This window comes from Asterias rubens, chromosome 12, assembly GCF_902459465.1.
Source record: "Asterias rubens chromosome 12, eAstRub1.3, whole genome shotgun sequence".
Classification (NCBI taxonomy): domain Eukaryota; kingdom Metazoa; phylum Echinodermata; class Asteroidea; order Forcipulatida; family Asteriidae; genus Asterias; species Asterias rubens.
The window spans coordinates 7,735,805-7,756,398 of record NC_047073.1 but is presented as its reverse complement, the minus strand read 5'-3'; the positions used below and the strand labels follow the sequence as shown (position 1 = coordinate 7,756,398).

The 20,594-nt window shown below is 39.9% G+C and overlaps 1 protein-coding gene across 1 annotated transcript; it reads right to left on the bottom strand.

Moving 5' to 3' along the window:
- Window positions 1-2,060: 2,060 nt before the first annotated feature.
- Window positions 2,061-19,441, bottom strand: LOC117297725. Its single transcript, XM_033780873.1, has 9 exons — window positions 19,145-19,441; window positions 18,257-18,535; window positions 16,994-17,203; window positions 15,110-16,114; window positions 9,427-13,465; window positions 6,591-8,345; window positions 5,343-6,470; window positions 2,662-2,949; window positions 2,061-2,412 (listed from the first exon to the last, which is right to left on the bottom strand). Exons 1-9 carry the CDS (start codon window positions 19,439-19,441, stop codon window positions 2,210-2,212), a joined length of 9,204 nt encoding a protein of 3,067 aa, XP_033636764.1. The 3' UTR covers window positions 2,061-2,209.
- Window positions 19,442-20,594: the final 1,153 nt, after the last annotated feature.

The following is a 20,594-nucleotide window of genomic DNA, read 5'->3' as shown; positions in this document are numbered from 1 at the left end:
AAAAACCAATACCAAATACATGTAATTCTGCGAGTAAAAAAAGTGTGAACTTAATTGTTAATGATAACTGTTCTAGTGCTTTTCAGAGGAACATTATGTTTATAACTTATTTGTGTAGATTTTGTTGTTGATTATAGGAGTAACATATTCAAAGATTTCATACCAATTTACATAAAATATTTACAATCCTTTTTACCTGAGGATACAGTCTAAAGAAAATGTACATCACAGAAAGTCTGCGACAGTGTTTTGAAGTGGATCATCATGAAATAACAACTGTTCATCAACTAGCTCAAAGGGACTGAGCAAATTTCTTGTCCATTTTGATCAAGCAATTTCTTTTAAACAGGCATCTCTTCTCTAGTAGTAATTTGTTTTGCGATTGTGGTCAGTCAACGATCAAAACTAGCTCTTGTTGGTCGGGGATGCATGCAAACTCTTGATGATGAACATTACCTTTAAATCTGATAAATTTCATAAAAACGAATGTTAACAAACCTGACCATAATCTTACATTAAATATTTAAGCTCAATGATCCTACAAAAAAAAATTGATCTAAAAGATTAATACCAGGGTTTCTTAACGAGTACATGTATATTCAATGCATATCTAGATATCAAAAATTGTTTACAAAAATAGGGTACAAATATTGACAGTTATCTTGGCCTCTACTGGTAAAAAAAAAGAAGTTACCCTCATTCTTTTACATATTCATCAAGGTGTAAGGTAGTTTTCAGGACTCAAATATTACACTTGACGACAGGCCAAAGGCCAGTGATTTTAGCATAAGGACAGTAAACTCACAACACGGCAAGTCTGACTGTCTTGTGTTTGTGCTTAAATGAACATGAAGATCAAATACAGAAAGTGCAATGAGTGTTTAACTGCGACAGGTATTCTTTCTTATTTCAAGTTTACACAAAATTCTGGTCGACAGACGGTGCTCCCAACTAAAGACTGAAAGTGGGCACTGTTGTTTTTACAATAAAACAAATAAAATGTCTTAATTAACAACACAAGTTCAAAGTAAGCATTTAAACCCTAGGTTGGCCTACAGCAAAAACAAAAAATGACCCACAATGACTTTAATACTCCCTTCAAAAGCTATACAGTGTATAAAGGTCACACACTTCTTATTTAACCCATTATTGACCATTCAACTGAATAATCATCACCAATGGTGATGATTACTCTGGTGATGATTACTCATTCACCATACACACAGACTTGTATTTTTGTAGATTTGTTTAAATGATTTATTCTGTTGGAACAAACTAAACTAGAAATTTTGCTTCGTTGTAATACAGAGATACTATGTTAACATTGGAAAATTTAACAATTAAAATCTCAATTCAAGTCCTGATCTTTACTTTGACCATTTTGGTTGAATGGAAGTAGGTTTAGTTTTGCAGCCGTTGGCGGCCACTTTATGAGATACTAGCCCTTTTTGCGGCTGTTATGGTCACTAAAGGGTTAAATTACTTTCTCTCCATGAGTACAACCTTTTAGATGAGATGACGAACCTTCAATTAAAAAAATAAAAAGAGATTTTTCCTCAAAGTTGTACAACTCCCCTGATGTCCCCTTTGTGATACATACTGGAACTTCAAAAAAAGATAACAAGTTAAAATCGGTGGTGACAATCTTACCAGGATTGACCAATAATTTAAGGTCAGTATCGGCAAGTATCAAGTAGTATATAAACATTGCTATTACCACCACTACCTAAACCAAACACATTATATATAAAAAGAAGTAAAGAAACAAACAAAAAATAAAAAGAGATTTTTCCTCAAAGTTGTACAACTCCCCTGATGTCCCCTTTGTGATACATACTGGAACTTCAAAAAAAGATAACAAGTTGATAATCGGTGGTGACAATCTTACCAGGATTTACCAATAATTTAAGGTTAGTATCGGCAAGTATCAAGTAGTATATAAACATTGCTATTACCACCACTACCTAAACCAAACACATTATATATAAAAAGAAGTAAAGAAACAAAAAAAGGTACAACCTTCATAATAAAAATAAGAAATTCATGAAATCATTAAAAATATTTAACGTGTAACACATTTCAGTGAATGGAAAGCTATTTTCACACTAAATTAAACAAATATGTATAATTAAAACAAAAGAGTTTATATATTGAACTCATTCAGCCAAAGTGACAAGGTCCAAGGAGTTCCTGGCAACTTCAGCCTCGCCTAAACCTGATCATCCAGAATTGCGGGTGAACCTCCGCTGCCATTGCTGTTTTTATCGGCCGTTTTTCTCCGAGTGTACAGAATCAACGAAGTGACGAGGGAAACCAGTAGGAGGACAACTAAGATGACGGCCGCTGTAATTATCCAAAAGAACGGGTCGAAAGAGTTCAGCTGGCCTCGATCAGGTACCGGGTCCATTAAGTCTGCAAAGAAATTAGTATAAAAGTAAGTTTATTATAACAATTAACAGTTAAGATTCGCAATAAACACACACTTACATAATAATTAGTTAACATTAGAGACAAACCAACTGCGGCCATTAAAAATTATAATAAAAAGCACAGGAACATACAACTTCATTCTCTTTGTAAACAAGTCCTATACAGTGTGAAAAGGCCAGCTGTTAGTTCCCGGAGAATAGAGTAGTGGAAAGGGGCTTAAGAAGTACTCACTTCTCGACAAGGTCTTGACTGGTTTCTGGAACGAGAACGCTGCTGGGTTAGCGGACCTGTCCACAGCAATCAATCTCAGGAAGTAAAGCGTGTTCTCCCCAAGTCCAGTCAGCTTGAATAGACGCGAGGAAGGCAGTATGAGTGACGAGTTGGTCCACTCATCAACGCCGACCTCCCGGTACTGAAGGATGAACCCTTGGATGAACGGCTCGTCTTCTGGATCGAAACTCCAGAAGACGGTGACTTCGTCGCTGAAGACGCCGTTTACTTCAATGATGGTTGCATCGCCTGAGAAATTAAGAGAAACATTTAAAAGAAAAATTAGAATCTTGAAGAAATTTCTTGTGCGAGACATGAATTTAGTTGATGAGGCAAGGGAATTTTTAGAACTCGGAAGATGTTTTTTCTTCATTTTTTTAGTCATCACAAAGTGTTTTATTTTCTAGTAACTGTCATTTACTTTCTCTACTAAGAATTTAGCATTTTCTTTAAAATTGTTGCATAGATTTGCATATCTATAAGTTAACTTTGAGGTTTTCATAACAAGTTTAAATGAACATCTGTTTTGGTGGATATTGTATCAGAACATATCCATTAACCAAAGTTGACGAGGAATCAAAAATGGTTGATATTGACTCATGACAAATGTTTTTTAGTCAAAATTGGAGGAAAGGAGAACTAGTGCATTGCAATAGTTGATTCCTGAAGACAAAATGAGGCACCGTAGGAACTAGTCAATGGAAACTATAATGAAAAACTATGATTTATATAAAAGGGAGTAACTATAACTAGTACAGTATCTTATTTGGGAGGAGTTTTGGTTCTGAAAAGGGCCATTGTGGTCTAAACTGTATAATCCACTTTATATATCATCATATATCATGCATATACAAAAAGTACAAAAGTCAAGTTTTACAATCACAGGGGATTAGTAATGCACTCTAATTAGTTATAAGAAAATGTTAAAACAAAAAATGAAATGTAATAACAGAGAATTACATTTGACAACATCATCTATGTCTACACAATAAGGAGATTATGATTATGTATTAAAACAAGCCTCAAAATGCTTGTCTAAATCTAGGTTCTGCAAACTCAACCTTGAAAAGGTTTTTTTCCAACTCAAAGTCTATCATTGGTGATTACAATTAGTCATGAGAAATTGTTATTTTGTTGTATTTGATTGTACAGATGAAATTAGAATCCTTAAACTGTAAGTTAATGTTTCAATCAAGTTTGAAGGTCCATGGATTTTATACAAATCTGAAAATTGGGACATTTAAAGTGAACTTGAGTTTTGATAATTGACAGAATGTGCATGATTTAAGTTTAAAAAAATCCCAAGAATTGTGGGTTTAATTAAGCAAGGTAAACATTTGTATAAAATTGTCTAACAGTGTAGAAGCTCAAACTTGTGTAAAGTTACGTCAAGTTTACTGTGTCATTTGCAGAAATACACGGTCTCCCCATTCTTTCAACTGATGTGTTCTTACCCTAAATCTGGCGTTGTATTAATTGTTAAAAATGTAAAAATTATTACTAAAATCATTATAATTATGATATATTTCTGGTAAAGAAACCAAGGATGCCTCATGTGTAAACTTAATCACTGTAGCTCATAAGCTCGAAGAAAACTATAAAAAAGAGTGCTTGTATGTGAACCAAAACAACAAGGTTAACCCCTAGTCTTCCATGATAAGTGTTAAGGGAAACAACAAGGTTAACCCCTAGTCTTCCATGATAAGTGTTAAGGGAAACAACAAGGTTAACCCCTAGTCTTCCATGATAAGTGTTAAGGGAAACAACAAGGTTAACCCCTAGTCTTCCATGATAAGTGTTAAGGGAAACAACAAGGTTAACCCCTAGTCTTCCATGATAAGTGTTAAGGATTCTTTAACGTGCACTACCAATCCTACACGAGACCTGAAGTACAAAGCAATGATGGTAAAGTATCTTGACCAAGGATGAAGTGCCATGACTGGGACTCCAACCCGCACTCTGCCTATCAGAAGCACAAGAGCTTGAGTCTGGTGCTCAGCCACAACATGCCATTAAACGCCGAAAACGTCACTGTTATTGATTAGTTTGTGTAATTGTAGTTTGGAAAGAGATTCGTAACTTCTTTTCTCTCCAAAATAAGCAAGAGCCCCTCTAAGTAGAGTCAAACACAGCCCACTTTCCTTGTTACATGTGGTATGATTAGACTGAAAAATCTGTAACTCCGTTTTTTTTGCACATACATACAAAACTTGATCAAGTTCAAAAAATGCAAAACTTGATCATCAGCCTGTACAAAGTTACATGGGTTTCACAATGGTGGCTGAACCATTTCGATGATGTTAACTGTTAAACATGGGTCAAAATTAGGTTATATAAATCCAATTACCACTCACACACAAATATTACCAAGTTGAATTAATAACAATTAGAAAGGTGCAGTTTCCTATCTAAGTGCAGATCACTCATGAGTTTTAAATGGAGATGGATTAGCAAACACTGTGCTCTTCCTGAAGATGAATGACAAGATAAATTAAAGTGGTAAAGTCCATGGATGACATCATGAACGTGAAGTCAAGGGTCAGATGGGGTCAGATGAGGTCAGTTATGTGAAAGATGAAGAACAGAGAAGAATGCTGGATGGTACATGTAGGGTGACATCATGTTACACAGTAGTGACCTACCTCGGGTTCTAGTCGTTGTCATGACAACAGAAGTAACAAGAGGTTGAAGGGTGGAGCTCACTTCATCTTGTATCAAGATGACAGCAGACGATGGGTTCAGTGAGGACACTATTGTCTCAATCAGAGCAGCATTGCTGGTCGTGATGTAAAGAGTAATGTTTGTTGGGACTGCTGTGGTAATTTGAAGCACGCTAGACCCAAGCATATGGAAAGTATCCGTTTCCACAGACCCAATAGGATCTGCTGCTATGCTGATCTCAGCGGATGCATTGACGATAAGATAGATGGTGGAAGGTTCAAGGGTCTGGACGGAGACTAATGTTGTTACACCACCTGATGTAGACGTCGTCCTACTGACATTTGAGAACTGCATTGACGTTGTCATGTCTTGCAAGGCTTCAGTCGAGAACCGTACAGATGAAGTATCTTCTGCATCTGCCGTGTCGACACTTACATTGATTGATGCTGACTTCAAGGTTGTCACATAGAAGGAGATGTTGGTTGCTTCCGATGCTGTTGCCACAAGAACATAGCTGGTCAGACTGACTGTAGATTCTGCTATTGTTACATCAGGTGTAGATTCAGCTGACACTTCTACTGTCTCATTGGGATTGCTGGTACTAACGATGATAGTATAAGTTGCTGGGTTAGTAGTTGAAATATCTATAACGGTAACTGATGGCTCTTCCGGAGTTAAGATTTCGACGTAGCTGGTCCTACCGGTGTCTGTCATGCCTCCTGGAGTTGTAGGAGTCATCTCTGAAAGATTCTGCAGAGAGACTTGACTGACCTCATCATCACTAGTAAGAGTGAAGGAGACATTGGCCAGCTCATTGAACGTCAAAGTGACCAATGTCTGCGTTTCTGTTGAATCCAAGACCTTAAATCTTACAAGCATCTTGTTCCCATCAACGGAGTTCTCAAAGTTGACCGCACGACCACTTGGAGTAGTCTGCACGTTAGTAAATACAGTATCTCTTGGGTTTGGTGTGTAAATCTCAAACAGGAACTCTGCAGGTCTGAAAGTTACAGCCGACGCCTGAACAACGGAACCCCTGCTGAGAGTCCTCAACGACCTGACAGCTGTGCCAGGACTAACTGGGTCTTGGGTCATCGCCACTGGAAATTCTGCGTAAAACAAAAAAGAGAATGGTTTTGAGAAATATATTCAGTACATATTTGAACAATAACAATGTTTGCAATCAAATGGTTTTGAAACAGTAACTCGAAGCATTAACTGAAACTCACCAGTAGTACTGCTGCTTCCCTCCGTGCTTGCTTGGGTGGGCTGTAGAGTGGAGGTGCTGAAGCTCTCCGTTAGTAAAGTAACCACAGCTGCATCCGATGTCATACTCATCACTGTGGTGACAATCTCAACATCACTTGTTGTGCCTACTGTCACAGTGATGTTGACTGGCCTGGATATGATGAGTCGCATAAAGGAGCCTAGCTCAGGAAGGCTGAATTGTTCAACTTGGAAAGCATCTTCTTCCTCCGATGTCCAGGTATATGCTGCAGACCCATTTACATCAATTAAGACAGAAGCAGGTGATTTCGCATTGATGAAGATAGTACTTTGTGAAGGTCCTGTGGGGAAGATAGACTGTGATGTGTTCATTACTACCAATGGTGTCATTTCTGTAGTTGGGGGTGGAATTGTTGAATCTCCCACAAGCATGAGTGTCACCTGATTGGAAGCACTTCCTCGGCTTGCTGTCTCAACGGTGAAAGAGGTATTTGCAGCTTCCAATAAATTAAGATAAACAAATGTTTGCGCTGCAGCAACTGTTTTGAATGTCATTGTGAATTTATCTGGATTCTGGCTTGCTTGTACCATAAAGTCAGTTGCCTGGCCCTGTGGGTCAGTTAAAACACTTATTCCTGTGGTCTGACTAGGATTGTTAGTGTAGATCTCTACCTTCAAGTCAGCAGGCCTATCTAGAGAAGCAAAAGCCTGCACATCAACATTGGCCATTGTCATAAGTGTCCTAGTAATAGAGAGAGGAGCAAGAGGTCCCATCGATGGCGTAGCAGTACTAGCATCTGTCACCACATCAGTCAAGGTCGACATCACACTACTTGTCATAGTAAGTACTTTGGTGGTGGATGGTTGCTCAGTAGTGCGAGGAGTCTCCGCTACAGGTGTTGTTGCCGCTGATGAGCTCCCACCTTCACCTCCTGGTGTAGTTCCTGGTGTAACTAACAGGTGAGTCATGTCAAGCAGATCGACAAGAGCTTCAGAATCAGCTGTCTCTACACTAAAGGATATGTTCGCTGATTTCAACAGAGTCATTGAGATTAACGTGTAGGCTGGTTCTCTTACTTGAAATCTGACAGTCATCCTCTTTGGGTTATTGTCCTCAATAATGTTCAAATCACTCACCAGGCCCTGGGGATTCGTCAGTATGCCGATATCTGTGTTCTCATTTGGGTCTGGGATGACCACAACAACTTCATAGAATGCAGGCTCTAATGTGGTCGACACAGCATGGATTAAAGACGCACCTTCTGTCTCCAGATTTCTGTTGAACCTAACAGGCCCAGATGGAGTCCTGCTTGTGAGTGTGGACAGGTCTATTGTAGTTGCTGATGTCATATCTGTTGCCATGGTGCTTCGAGGTGTTGATGGCTGAGAGCCAGAAATCAAATCTGCTGTGCTTGACGACCCCACTGTCTCGACGGTGAAGGTGGAAAAAGCATCTTCCAGTGTGGTCAGAAAGATGATAACATCCGATTCCTGGGATGTCATAAACTGCAATGTGATTGCGTCCTGACCCGGAGAGGCCGACACTTGGAAGTTGGAAGCCACACCATTGGGTTCCACCAAGACATTGATTTGGGTATTTTGTGATGGATTTGGGACGTTAACAGTGAGGCTATAATTAGCAGGGCCGCGTGTTGATGCCCTTGCTTCCACTTGAGTCACTCCAGTGGTGCTCAAAGTCCTGATAATTGTTACAGGTTGCAAGAATGTAGGGGTAGTCGGCAATGCTGCTGTGGTGTCTGTGTTTTGGAGGCAAATAACAAAATTTAAAATCTTCACAAGAGAATATAAAAAAAAGACACAACAAAATGTTCTGAGCCTCGACAGTTTAAGTTTGCAGTAAAGGACAAAAAACGTGTTGTGGAAGTTTGTGGAGTAATCAACATGTACTAAATAGCCTTAAAGACACTGGACACTATTGGTCAATTGGTGTATCTCAACATATGCATAAAATAACAAACATGTAAATATTTGAGCTCAATTGCTCGTTTAAGGTTGAAAGATAATAATGAAGGAAAAACACCCTTGTCACACGAAGTTGTGTGCTTTCAGATGCTTCATTTCGGGACCTCAAAATCTAATTCTGAGGTCTCAAAATCACATTCAGGGAAAATTACTTCTTTCTCGAAACTATGTAACTTCAGAGGGAGCCATTTCTCACAGTGTTTTATACTATCAACAGCTCTCCATTGCTTGTTACCAAGTAAGTTTTTATGCTAACAATTATTTTGAGTAATTACCAATAGTCTCAATCATGTCATATAAAGGGTCCTGTAATAAATCTATGGTAATGACAGAGTATTATAATGATCAACAACTTTGTTTTACATTTTAACACCAAATTGTTTAACTTCTTCAACTGTCTAAAGCAACAACATTTTTGTGGTCCATTATTTAACTTTGAGGAAACCAAATGTTACAATAAAAGTTGAGATCAGAGTATAGACATGTTGAATAAAGCGAGAAGAGCATTCACACTTTCTTGATCCGTTGTATAAAAAAGCAGATTAGATTCAGCTTTTTCCCACGAAACATAAACCCACTATTAAAGTAGGATTTGAAACTTTGCATGGTGGGAGTAAAATCAGGTGAGGTTTGAGGTAGTACCATGTGTAAATCTCTTTTGAGCAGTGTTGGGTCTGCAAATAACTGGTGGTTGACCAGCTCTTTTTGTATTGTGTGTTGTGTATGGCGGGCTGTATTCGTCAGCATAGCAAAAAAATAGTTTACAGAGGTATAAACTTAAAAAAAGGCACTTTCTCTGAACCTACATGTATATGAGACACCATGTAGTAAATATCTGTGAAATTGTTAACTTACCAAACAAATGCGGCGTGGTACCTACATCTGGTTCGTCTGTCGGTTTTAACATTGTTTCTATGACAACATCAACATCGTTTGCATTGATGGCTTCAACTGTTGTCATTATGAGCGCTGCATCATCTGCACTCAAGACAAAAGTGACATTGGATGGTGTCAAGGACGTGAGAATATAGAGGCTGTTTCCATCTTCAAAGATGCTCTCCAACTGGACTGCATCTTCTGGTACACTCGTCAATCCACCCTCTGATGATGCATTGAGCATAATGTAGATGGTTGCTGGTTTCACTAGGTCGAACGTAAACGAAACATTTGCTGGACCTGAGATTGTAAAATTACTTGATACAATCTGTACAACAGCAGATTCTGTTGTGGATGGTAGGGTAGGCATCGATGTGGAAAGATCCATTGTTGTTGGGATTTCTCTACTCGTTGACTCCAATTCTTCAAGTAAGACAAGAAGCTCGCTATCAGACTCCACATTCAAGATGATACGTGATGCGTTCATCACAGTAATTCTCAAGGTAGTATTGGCCGGTTCAACAACTGTAAATAAGACAGCCACAGCCTGCTCAGTGTCTTGAAAGAGATATTTAACATCAGATGTAAGATTCGCTGGTTGGGTTTCGATGGCTACAACAACATTTTCACTGGGATTCATTGTGTACACAAAAAGATTAAAGTTTGCTGGACCACTGGTGGAGGCAAACGCTTCGATGAAGGCACTGCTACTTGTATTCAGTTCAACTTGAAAGTCATGGACCACAGTGTTAGGGGATGTCATGGTTGGAGTTTCTCTACTTGTAGACTCCATTTCTTCAAGTAAGACAACCAGCTCACTATCAGACTCCACATTCAAGATAATCTGTGCTGCATCCATCACAGTGATTCTCAAGGTAGTGTTGCTCGGTTCCAAAACTGAAAATAAGACAGCTAAAGCCTGCTCATCATCTTTAAAGAGATATTTAACATCAGATGTGAGATTTGCCGGTTGGGTTTCAATAGCAACAACAACATTTTCACTGGGATTCATTGTGTACACAAAGAGAGAAAAGTTTGCTGGACCACTGGTGGAGACAAATGCTTCAATGAGGGCACTGCTACTTGTATTCAGTTCAACTTGAGAGTCATGGACCACAGCGGTAGGTGAAGTCATGGTTGGTGGTTGCACTGTAGTTCCAACATCAAGAAGTGACACAGTGCTAAATTGATCAAAGGAGTCTACTTGAATAGTGATATTAGCAGGTTCCACCAGGCTGATGAAGATAGTTGTGTTTACTGCTTCCAATGTCTTGAAAACCATGGCAACTGCTTCTTCACCTTCCTCAATGAATACAGTAGTACCAATAGCAAGATCAACAGGGTCCGTCTCTACTCTTAAACTAACAGTTTCTCTTGGATTCCTAGAGTGAACAATCACAGTGTAATTTGCAGGGCCACTGGTGGCTACCAAACCTGTTACAGTTGTACTTTCTACAGTCAGTAACTCCTCGATGAAACGATGAACAGCTACTGGAGAAAGTGTGGTATCCGGACGCTCAGTGACAACCTCAGTTACTTCAGCAAGGCTAACAAAAGTGGAGGCATCTGTCGAATCGACCTTTAGTGTTACAATAGCGGGACCATTTAGGTCAACAAACATTTTCAAACTAGTTGGCTCAAAGGTACTGAATGTTGTTATTAATGCTTCAGAGCTTTCCTCAGAACTAACATCCATGGCAAGACCCTCGGGGAGGGTCTGAACATCAATCACTGCATCAAGTGCAAATACAACAAGAGTATACATTGTCACACCAGTTGTGTCCACGGAGGCTACTGCAGTCTTATCTCCCATGGCGAACAAGGCCTTCCTGAAAGTAAACATCTCAGCTGGTCTAGTGGTAGTGGTAGGCGGAGTCGGACCTGTTGTAGAAGGCAAAGTTGGACTTGGCGTTGATTCAACAAACACATCAAATAGGTCAACTAAACTGTCTGAATCAAGTGTTTCAACTTTGAAAGAAATGTTAGCAGGAGCTTGGAGTTCAATGAAGAGAGTTGTATTGACTTTTCCTAAAGTTCTGAAGGATAAAGTTAAGGCTTCTGGCTCATTACTTATCACCGGTGTCACATCAATAGCAACATTTGCAGGGACAGTAACGACACTAATATCAGCAATGTCACCTGGATTACTTGTGTAGATGACTACATAAACGTTTGCAGGGCTTTTTGATGAGACAAAAGCTCTAACAGCACTACTTCCCTGGGTGCTCAATGTTTTTGTCAACACAATGTACTCTGCAAGCTCAACAATGGCCACTTGGTCATCTGAATCAATCTCAAAGGAGATGTTGGCAGATTCTTGAAGGGTAATCAGCAAAGTGGAATTCACACTGCCTGAAGTCCTGTATGTCATAATCAATGCTTTAATGTCACCTGTAATCATAGATCTTATATCATAGGATGCATTTCCAGGAGATGTTTCAAGAGCCACTTCTACACTTTCATTGGGATTTCTGGTGTAGATAATCAGGGTATAGTTTGCTGGACTTCTTGCAGTTGCAAACGCTTTAACGGTACTTTCTCCGTCTGTGCTCAAGGATCTAAACATCTGTGGTGGGTCAGTAGGTGACACTGTTGACTCCATTTCATCATCTTCCTCTTCAAGTTCTACTTCACTAGACTGGTCATCTGATTCAATCTCAAAGGAGATGTTGGCAGATTCTTGAAGGGTAATCAGCAAAGTGGAATTCGCGTTACCTGAAGTCCTGTATGTCATAATCAATGCTTTCATGTCATCTGTAATAATAGATCTTACATCATAGGATGCATTTCCAGGAGATGTTTCAAGAGCCACTTCTACACTTTCATTGGGATTTCTGGTGTAGATAATCAGGGTATAGTTTGCTGGACTTCTTGCAGTTGCAAACGCTTTAACGGTACTTTCTCCATCTGTGCTCAAGGATCTAAACATCTGTGGTGGGTCAGTAGGTGACACTGTTGACTCCATTTCATCATCTTCCTCTTCAAGTTGTACTTCACTAGACTGGTCATCTGATTCAATCTCAAAGGAGATGTTGGCAGATTCTTGGAGGGTAATCAGCAAAGTGGAATTCGCGTTACCTGAAGTCCTGTATGTCATAATCAATGCTTTCAAGTCACCTGTAATCATATATCTTACATCATAAGATGCATTTCCAGGAGATGTTTCAAGAGCCACTTCTACACTTTCATTGGGATTTCTGGTGTAGATAATCAGGGTATAGTTTGCTGGACTTCTTGCAGTTGCAAACGCTTTAACGGTACTTTCTGCGTCTGTGCTCAAGGATCTAAACATCTGTGGTGGGTCAGTAGGCGACACTGTTGACTCCATTTCATCATCTTCCTCTTCAAGTTCTACTTCACTAGACTGGTCATCTGATTCAATCTCAAAGGAGATGTTGGCAGATTCTTGGAGGGTAATCAGCAAAGTGGAATTCGCGTTACCTGAAGTCCTGTATGTCATAATCAATGCTTTCATGTCACCTGTAATCATAGATCTTACATCATAAGATGAATTTCCAGGAGATGTTTCAAGAGCCACTTCTACACTTTCATTGGGATTTCTGGTGTAGATAATCAGGGTATAGTTTGCTGGACTTTTTGCAGTTGCAAAAGCTTTAACGATACTTTCTCCGTCTGTGCTCAAGGATCTAAACATCTGTGGTGGGTTAGTAGGTGACACTGTTGACTCCATTTCATCATCTTCCTCTTCAAGTTGTACTTCGCTAGTCTGGTCATCTGATTCAATCTCAAAGGAGATGTTGGCAGATTCTTGGAGGGTAATTAGCAAAGTGGAATTCGCGTTACCTGAAGTCCTGTATGTCATAATCAATGCTTTCATGTCACCTGTAATCATAGATCTTACATCATAAGATGCATTTCCAGGAGATGTTTCAAGAGCCACTTCTACACTTTCATTGGGATTTCTGGTGTAGATAATCAGGGTATAGTTTGCTGGACTTCTTGCAGTTGCAAAAGCTTTAACGATACTTTCTCCGTGTGTGCTCAAGGATCTAAACATCTGTGGTGGGTCAGTAGGTGACACTGTTGACTCCATTTCATCATCTTCCTCTTCAAGTTGTACTTCACTAGACTGGTCATCTGATTCAATCTCAAAGGAGATGTTGGCAGATTCTTGGAGGGTAATCAGCAAAGTGGAATTCGCGTTACCTGAAGTCCTGTATGTCATAATCAATGCTTTCATGTCACCTGTAATCATAGATCTTACATCATAAGATGCATTTCCAGGAGATGTTTCAAGAGCCACTTCTACACTTTCATTGGGATTTCTGGTGTAGATAATCAGGGTATAGTTTGCTGGACTTCTTGCAGTTGCAAAAGCTTTAACGATACTTTCTCTGTCTGTGCTCAAGGATCTAAACATCTGTGGTGGGTCAGTAGGTGACACTGTTGACTCCATTTCATCATCTTCCTCTTCAAGTTGTACTTCACTAGACTGGTCATCTGATTCAATCTCAAAGGAGATGTTGGCAGATTCTTGGAGGGTAATCAGCAAAGTGGAATTCGCGTTACCTGAAGTCCTGTATGTCATAATCAATGCTTTCATGTCACCTGTAATCATAGATCTTACATAATAAGATGCATTTCCAGGAGATGTTTCAAGAGCCACTTCTACACTTTCATTGGGATTTCTGGTGTAGATAATCAGGGTATAGTTTGCTGGACTTCTTGCAGTTGCAAAAGCTTTAACGATACTTTCTCCGTCTGTGCTCAAGGATCTAAACATCTGTGGTGGGTCAGTAGGCGACACTGTTGACTCCATTTCATCATCTTCCTCTTCAAGTTCTACTTCACTAGACTGGTCATCTGATTCAATCTCAAAGGAGATGTTGGCAGATTCTTGGAGGGTAATCAGCAAAGTGGAATTCGCGTTACCTGAAGTCCTGTATGTTATAATCAATGCTTTCATGTCATCTGTAATAACAGATCTTACATCATAGGATGCATTTCCAGGAGATGTTTCAAAAGCCACTTCTACACTTTCATTGGGATTTCTGGTGTAGATAATCAGGGTATAGTTTGCTGGACTTCTTGCAGTTGCAAACGCTTTAACGGTACTTTCTCCGTCTGTGCTCAAGGATCTAAACATCTGTGGTGGATCAGTAGGTGACACTGTTGACTCCATTTCATCATCTTCCTCTTCAAGTTGTACTTCACTAGACTGGTCATCTGATTCAATCTCAAAGGAGATGTTGGCAGATTCTTGGAGGGTAATCAGCAAAGTGGAATTCGCGTTACCTGAAGTCCTGTATGTCATAATCAATGCTTTCATGTCACCTGTAATCATAGATCTTACATCATAAGATGCATTTCCAGGAGATGTTTCAAGAGCCACTTCTACACTTTCATTGGGATTTCTGGTGTAGATAATCAGGGTATAGTTTGCTGAACTTCTTGCAGTTGCAAAAGCTTTAACGATATTTTCTCCGTCTGTGCTCAAGGATCTAAACATCTGTGGTGGGTCAGTAGGTGACACTGTTGACTCCATTTCATCATCTTCCTCTTCAAGTTGTACTTCACTAGACTGGTCATCTGATTCAATCTCAAAGGAGATGTTGGCAGATTCTTGGAGGGTAATCAGCAAAGTGGAATTCGCGTTACCTGAAGTCCTGTATGTCATAATCAATGCTTTCATGTCACCTGTAATCATAGATCTTACATCATAAGATGCATTTCCAGGAGATGTTTCAAGAGCCACTTCTACACTTTCATTGGGATTTCTGGTGTAGATAATCAGGGTATAGTTTGCTGTACTTCTTGCAGTTGCAAAAGCTTTAACGATACTTTCTCCGTCTGTGCTCAAGGATCTAAACATCTGTGGTGGGTCAGTAGGCGACACTGTTGACTCCATTTCATCATCTTCCTCTTCAAGTTGTACTTCACTAGACTGGTCATCTGATTCAATCTCAAAGGAGATGTTGGCAGATTCTTGGAGGGTAATCAGCAAAGTGGAATTCGCGTTACCTGAAGTCCTGTATGTCATAATCAATGCTTTCATGTTATCTGTAATCATAGATCTTACATCATAGGATGCATTTCCAGGAGATGTTTCAAGAGCCACTTCTACACTTTCATTGGGATTTCTGGTGTAGATAATCAGGGTATAGTTTGCTGGACTTCTTGCAGTTGCAAACGCTTTAACGGTACTTTCTCCGTCTGTGCTCAAGGATCTAAACATCTGTGGTGGGTCAGTAGGTGACACTGTTGACTCCATTTCATCATCTTCCTTTTCAAGTTGTACTTCACTAGACTGGTCATCTGATTCAATCTCAAAGGAGATGTTGGCAGATTCTTGAAGGGTAATCAGCAAAGTGGAATTCGCGTTACCTGAAGTCCTGTATGTCATAATCAATGCTTTCATGTCATCTGTGATAATAGATCTTACATCATAGGATGCATTTCCAGGAGATGTTTCAAGAGCCACTTCTACACTTTCATTGGGATTTCTGGTGTAGATAATCAGGGTATAGTTTGCTGGACTTCTTGCAGTTGCAAAAGCTTTAACGATACTTTCTCCGTCTGTGCTCAAGGATCTAAACATCTGTGGTGGGTCAGTAGGTGACACTGTTGACTCCATTTCATCATCTTCCTCTTCAAGTTGTACTTCACTAGACTGGTCATCTGATTCAATCTCAAAGGAGATGTTGGCAGATTCTTGGAGGGTAATCAGCAAAGTGGAATTCGCGTTACCTGAAGTCCTGTATGTCATAATCAATGCTTTCATGTCGCCTGTAATCATAGATCTTACATCATAAGATGCATTTCCAGGAGATGTTTCAAGAGCCACTTCTACACTTTCATTGGGATTTCTGGTGTAGATAATCAGGGTATAGTTTGCTGGACTTCTTGCAGTTGCAAACGCTTTAACGGTACTTTCTCCGTCTGTGCTCAAGGATCTAAACATCTGTGGTGGGTCAGTAGGTGACACTGTTGACTCCATTTCATCATCTTCCTCTTCAAGTTGTACTTCACTAGACTGGTCATCTGATTCAATCTCAAAGGAGATGTTGGCAGATTCTTGGAGGGTAATCAGCAAAGTGGAATTCGCGTTACCTGAAGTCCTGTATGTCATAATCAACGCTTTCATGTCACCTGTAATCATAGATCTTACATCATAAGATGCATTTCCAGGAGATGTTTCAAGAGCCACTTCTACACTTTCATTGGGATTTCTGGTGTAGATAATCAGGGTATAGTTTGCTGGACTTCTTGCAGTTGCAAACGCTTTAACGGTACTTTCTCCGTCTGTGCTCAAGGATCTAAACATCTGTGGTGGGTCAGTAGGTGACACTGTTGACTCCATTTCATCATCTTCCTCTTCAAGTTGTACTTCACTAGACTGGTCATCTGATTCAATCTCAAAGGAGATGTTGGCAGATTCTTGGAGGGTAATCAGCAAAGTGGAATTCGCGTTACCTGAAGTCCTGTATGTCATAATCAATGCTTTCATGTCACCTGTAATCATAGATCTTACATCATAAGATGCATTTCCAGGAGATGTTTCAAGAGCCACTTCTACACTTTCATTGGGATTTCTGGTGTAGATAATCAGGGTATAGTTTGCTGGACTTCTTGCAGTTGCAAACGCTTTAACGATACTTTCTCTGTCTGTGCTCAAGGATCTAAACATCTGTGGTGGGTCAGTAGGTGACACTGTTGACTCCATTTCATCATCTTCCTCTTCAAGTTGTACTTCACTAGACTGGTCATCTGATTCAATCTCAAAGGAGATGTTGGCAGATTCTTGGAGGGTAATCAGCAAAGTGGAATTCGCGTTACCTGAAGTCCTGTATGTCATAATCAATGCTTTCATGTCACCTGTAATCATAGATCTTACATCATAAGATGCATTTCCAGGAGATGTTTCAAGAGCCACTTCTACACTTTCATTGGGATTTCTGGTGTAGATAATCAGGGTATAGTTTGCTGGACTTCTTGCAGTTGCAAAAGCTTTAACGGTACTTTCTCCGTCTGTGCTCAAGGATCTAAACATCTGTGGTGGGTCAGTAGGCGACACTGTTGACTCCATTTCATCATCTTCATCTTCAAGTTGTACTTCACTAGACTGGTCATCTGATTCAATCTCAAAGGAGATGTTGGCAGATTCTTGGAGGGTAATCAGCAAAGTGGAATTCGCGTTACCTGAAGTCCTGTATGTCATAATCAATGCTTTCATGTCACCTGTAATCATAGATCTTACATCATAAGATGCATTTCCAGGAGATGTTTCAAGAGCCACTTCTACACTTTCATTGGGATTTCTGGTGTAGATAATCAGGGTATAGTTTGCTGGACTTCTTGCAGTTGCAAAAGCTTTAACAATACTTTCTCCGTCTGTGCTCAAGGATCTAAACATCTGTGGTGGGTCAGTAGGTGACACTGTTGACTCCATTTCATCATCTTCCTCTTCAAGTTGTACCTTGCTAGTCTGGTCATCTGATTCAATCTCAAAGGAGATGTTGGCAGATTCTTGGAGGGTAATCAGCAAAGTGGAATTCGCGTTACCTGAAGTCCTGTATGTCATAATCAACGCTTTCATGTCACCTGTAATCATAGATCTTACATCATAAGATGCATTTCCAGGAGATGTTTCAAGAGCCACTTCTACACTTTCATTGGGATTTCTGGTGTAGATAATCAGGGTATAGTTTGCTGGACTTCTTGCAGTTGCAAACGCTTTAACGGTACTTTCTCCGTCTGTGCTCAAGGATCTAAACATCTGTGGTGGGTCAGTAGGTGACACTGTTGACTCCATTTCATCATCTTCCTCTTCAAGTTGTACTTCACTAGACTGGTCATCTGATTCAATCTCAAAGGAGATGTTGGCAGATTCTTGGAGGGTAATCAGCAAAGTGGAATTCGCGTTACCTGAAGTCCTGTATGTCATAATCAATGCTTTCATGTCACCTGTAATCATAGATCTTACATCATAAGATGCATTTCCAGGAGATGTTTCAAGAGCCACTTCTACACTTTCATTGGGATTTCTGGTGTAGATAATCAGGGTATAGTTTGCTGGACTTCTTGCAGTTGCAAACGCTTTAACGATACTTTCTCCGTCTGTGCTCAAGGATCTAAACATCTGTGGTGGGTCAGTAGGTGACACTGTTGACTCCATTTCATCATCTTCCTCTTCAAGTTGTACTTCACTAGACTGGTCATCTGATTCAATCTCAAAGGAGATGTTGGCAGATTCTTGGAGGGTAATCAGCAAAGTGGAATTCGCGTTACCTGAAGTCCTGTATGTCATAATCAATGCTTTCATGTCACCTGTAATCATAGATCTTACATCATAAGATGCATTTCCAGGAGATGTTTCAAGAGCCACTTCTACACTTTCATTGGGATTTCTGGTGTAGATAATCAGGGTATAGTTTGCTGGACTTCTTGCAGTTGCAAAAGCTTTAACGATACTTTCTCCGTCTGTGCTCAAGGATCTAAACATCTGTGGTGGGTCAGTAGGTGACACTGTTGACTCCATTTCATCATCTTCCTCTTCAAGTTGTACTTCACTAGACTGGTCATCTGATTCAATCTCAAAGGAGATGTTGGCAGATTCTTGGAGGGTAATCAGCAAAGTGGAATTCGCGTTACCTGAAGTCCTGTATGTCATAATCAATGCTTTCATGTCACCTGTAATCATAGATCTTACATCATAAGATGCATTTCCAGGAGATGTTTCAAGAGCCACTTCTACACTTTCATTGGGATTTCTGGTGTAGATAATCAGGGTATAGTTTGCTGGACTTCTTGCAGTTGCAAAAGCTTTAACGATACTTTCTCCGTCTGTGCTCAAGGATCTAAACATCTGTGGTGGGTCAGTAGGTGACACTGTTGACTCCATTTCATCATCTTCCTCTTCAAGTTGTACTTCACTAGACTGGTCATCTGATTCAATCTCAAAGGAGATGTTGGCAGATTCTTGGAGGGTAATCAGCAAAGTGGAATTCGCGTTACCTGAAGTCCTGTATGTCATAATCAATGCTTTCATGTCACCTGTAATCATAGATCTTACATCATAAGATGCATTTCCAGGAGATGTTTCAAGAGCCACTTCTACACTTTCATTGGGATTTCTGGTGTAGATAATCAGGGTATAGTTTGCTGGACTTCTTGCAGTTGCAAAAGCTTTAACGATACTTTCTCCGTCTGTGCTCAAGGATCTAAACATCTGTGGTGGGTCAGTAGGTGACACTGTTGACTCCATTTCATCATCTTCCTCTTCAAGTTGTACTTCACTAGACTGGTCATCTGATTCAATCTCAAAGGAGATGTTGGCAGATTCTTGGAGGGTAATCAGCAAAGTGGAATTCGCGTTACCTGAAGTCCTGTATGTCATAATCAATGCTTTCATGTCACCTGTAATCATAGATCTTACATCATAGGATGCATTTCCAGGAGATGTTTCAAGAGCCACTTCTACACTTTCATTGGGATTTCTGGTGTAGATAATCAGGGTATAGTTTGCTGGACTTCTTGCAGTTGCAAAAGCTTAACGATACTTTCTCCGTCTGTGCTCAAGGATCTAAACATCTGTGGTGGGTCAGTAGGTGACACTGTTGACTCCATTTCATCATCTTCCTCTTCAAGTTGTACTTCACTAGACTGGTCATCTGATTCAATCTCAAAGGAGATGTTGGCAGATTCTTGGAGGGTAATCAGCAAAGTGGAATTCGCGTTACCTGAAGTCCTGTATGTCATAATCAATGCTTTCATGTCATCTGTAATCATAGATCTTACATCATAGGATGCATTTCCAGGAGATGTTTCAAGAGCCACTTCTACACTTTCATTGGGATTTCTGGTGTAGATAATCAGGGTATAGTTTGCTGGACTTCTTGCAGTTGCAAACGCTTTAACGGTACTTTCTCCGTCTGTGCTCAAGGATCTAAACATCTGTGGTGGGTCAGTAGGTGACACTGTTGACTCCATTTCATCATCTTCCTCTTCAAGTTGTACTTCACTAGACTGGTCATCTGATTCAATCTCAAAGGAGATGTTGGCAGATTCTTGGAGGGTAATCAGCAAAGTGGAATTCGCGTTACCTGAAGTCCTGTATGTCATAATCAATGCTTTCATGTCACCTGTAATCATAGATCTTACATCATAGATGCATTTCCAGGAGATGT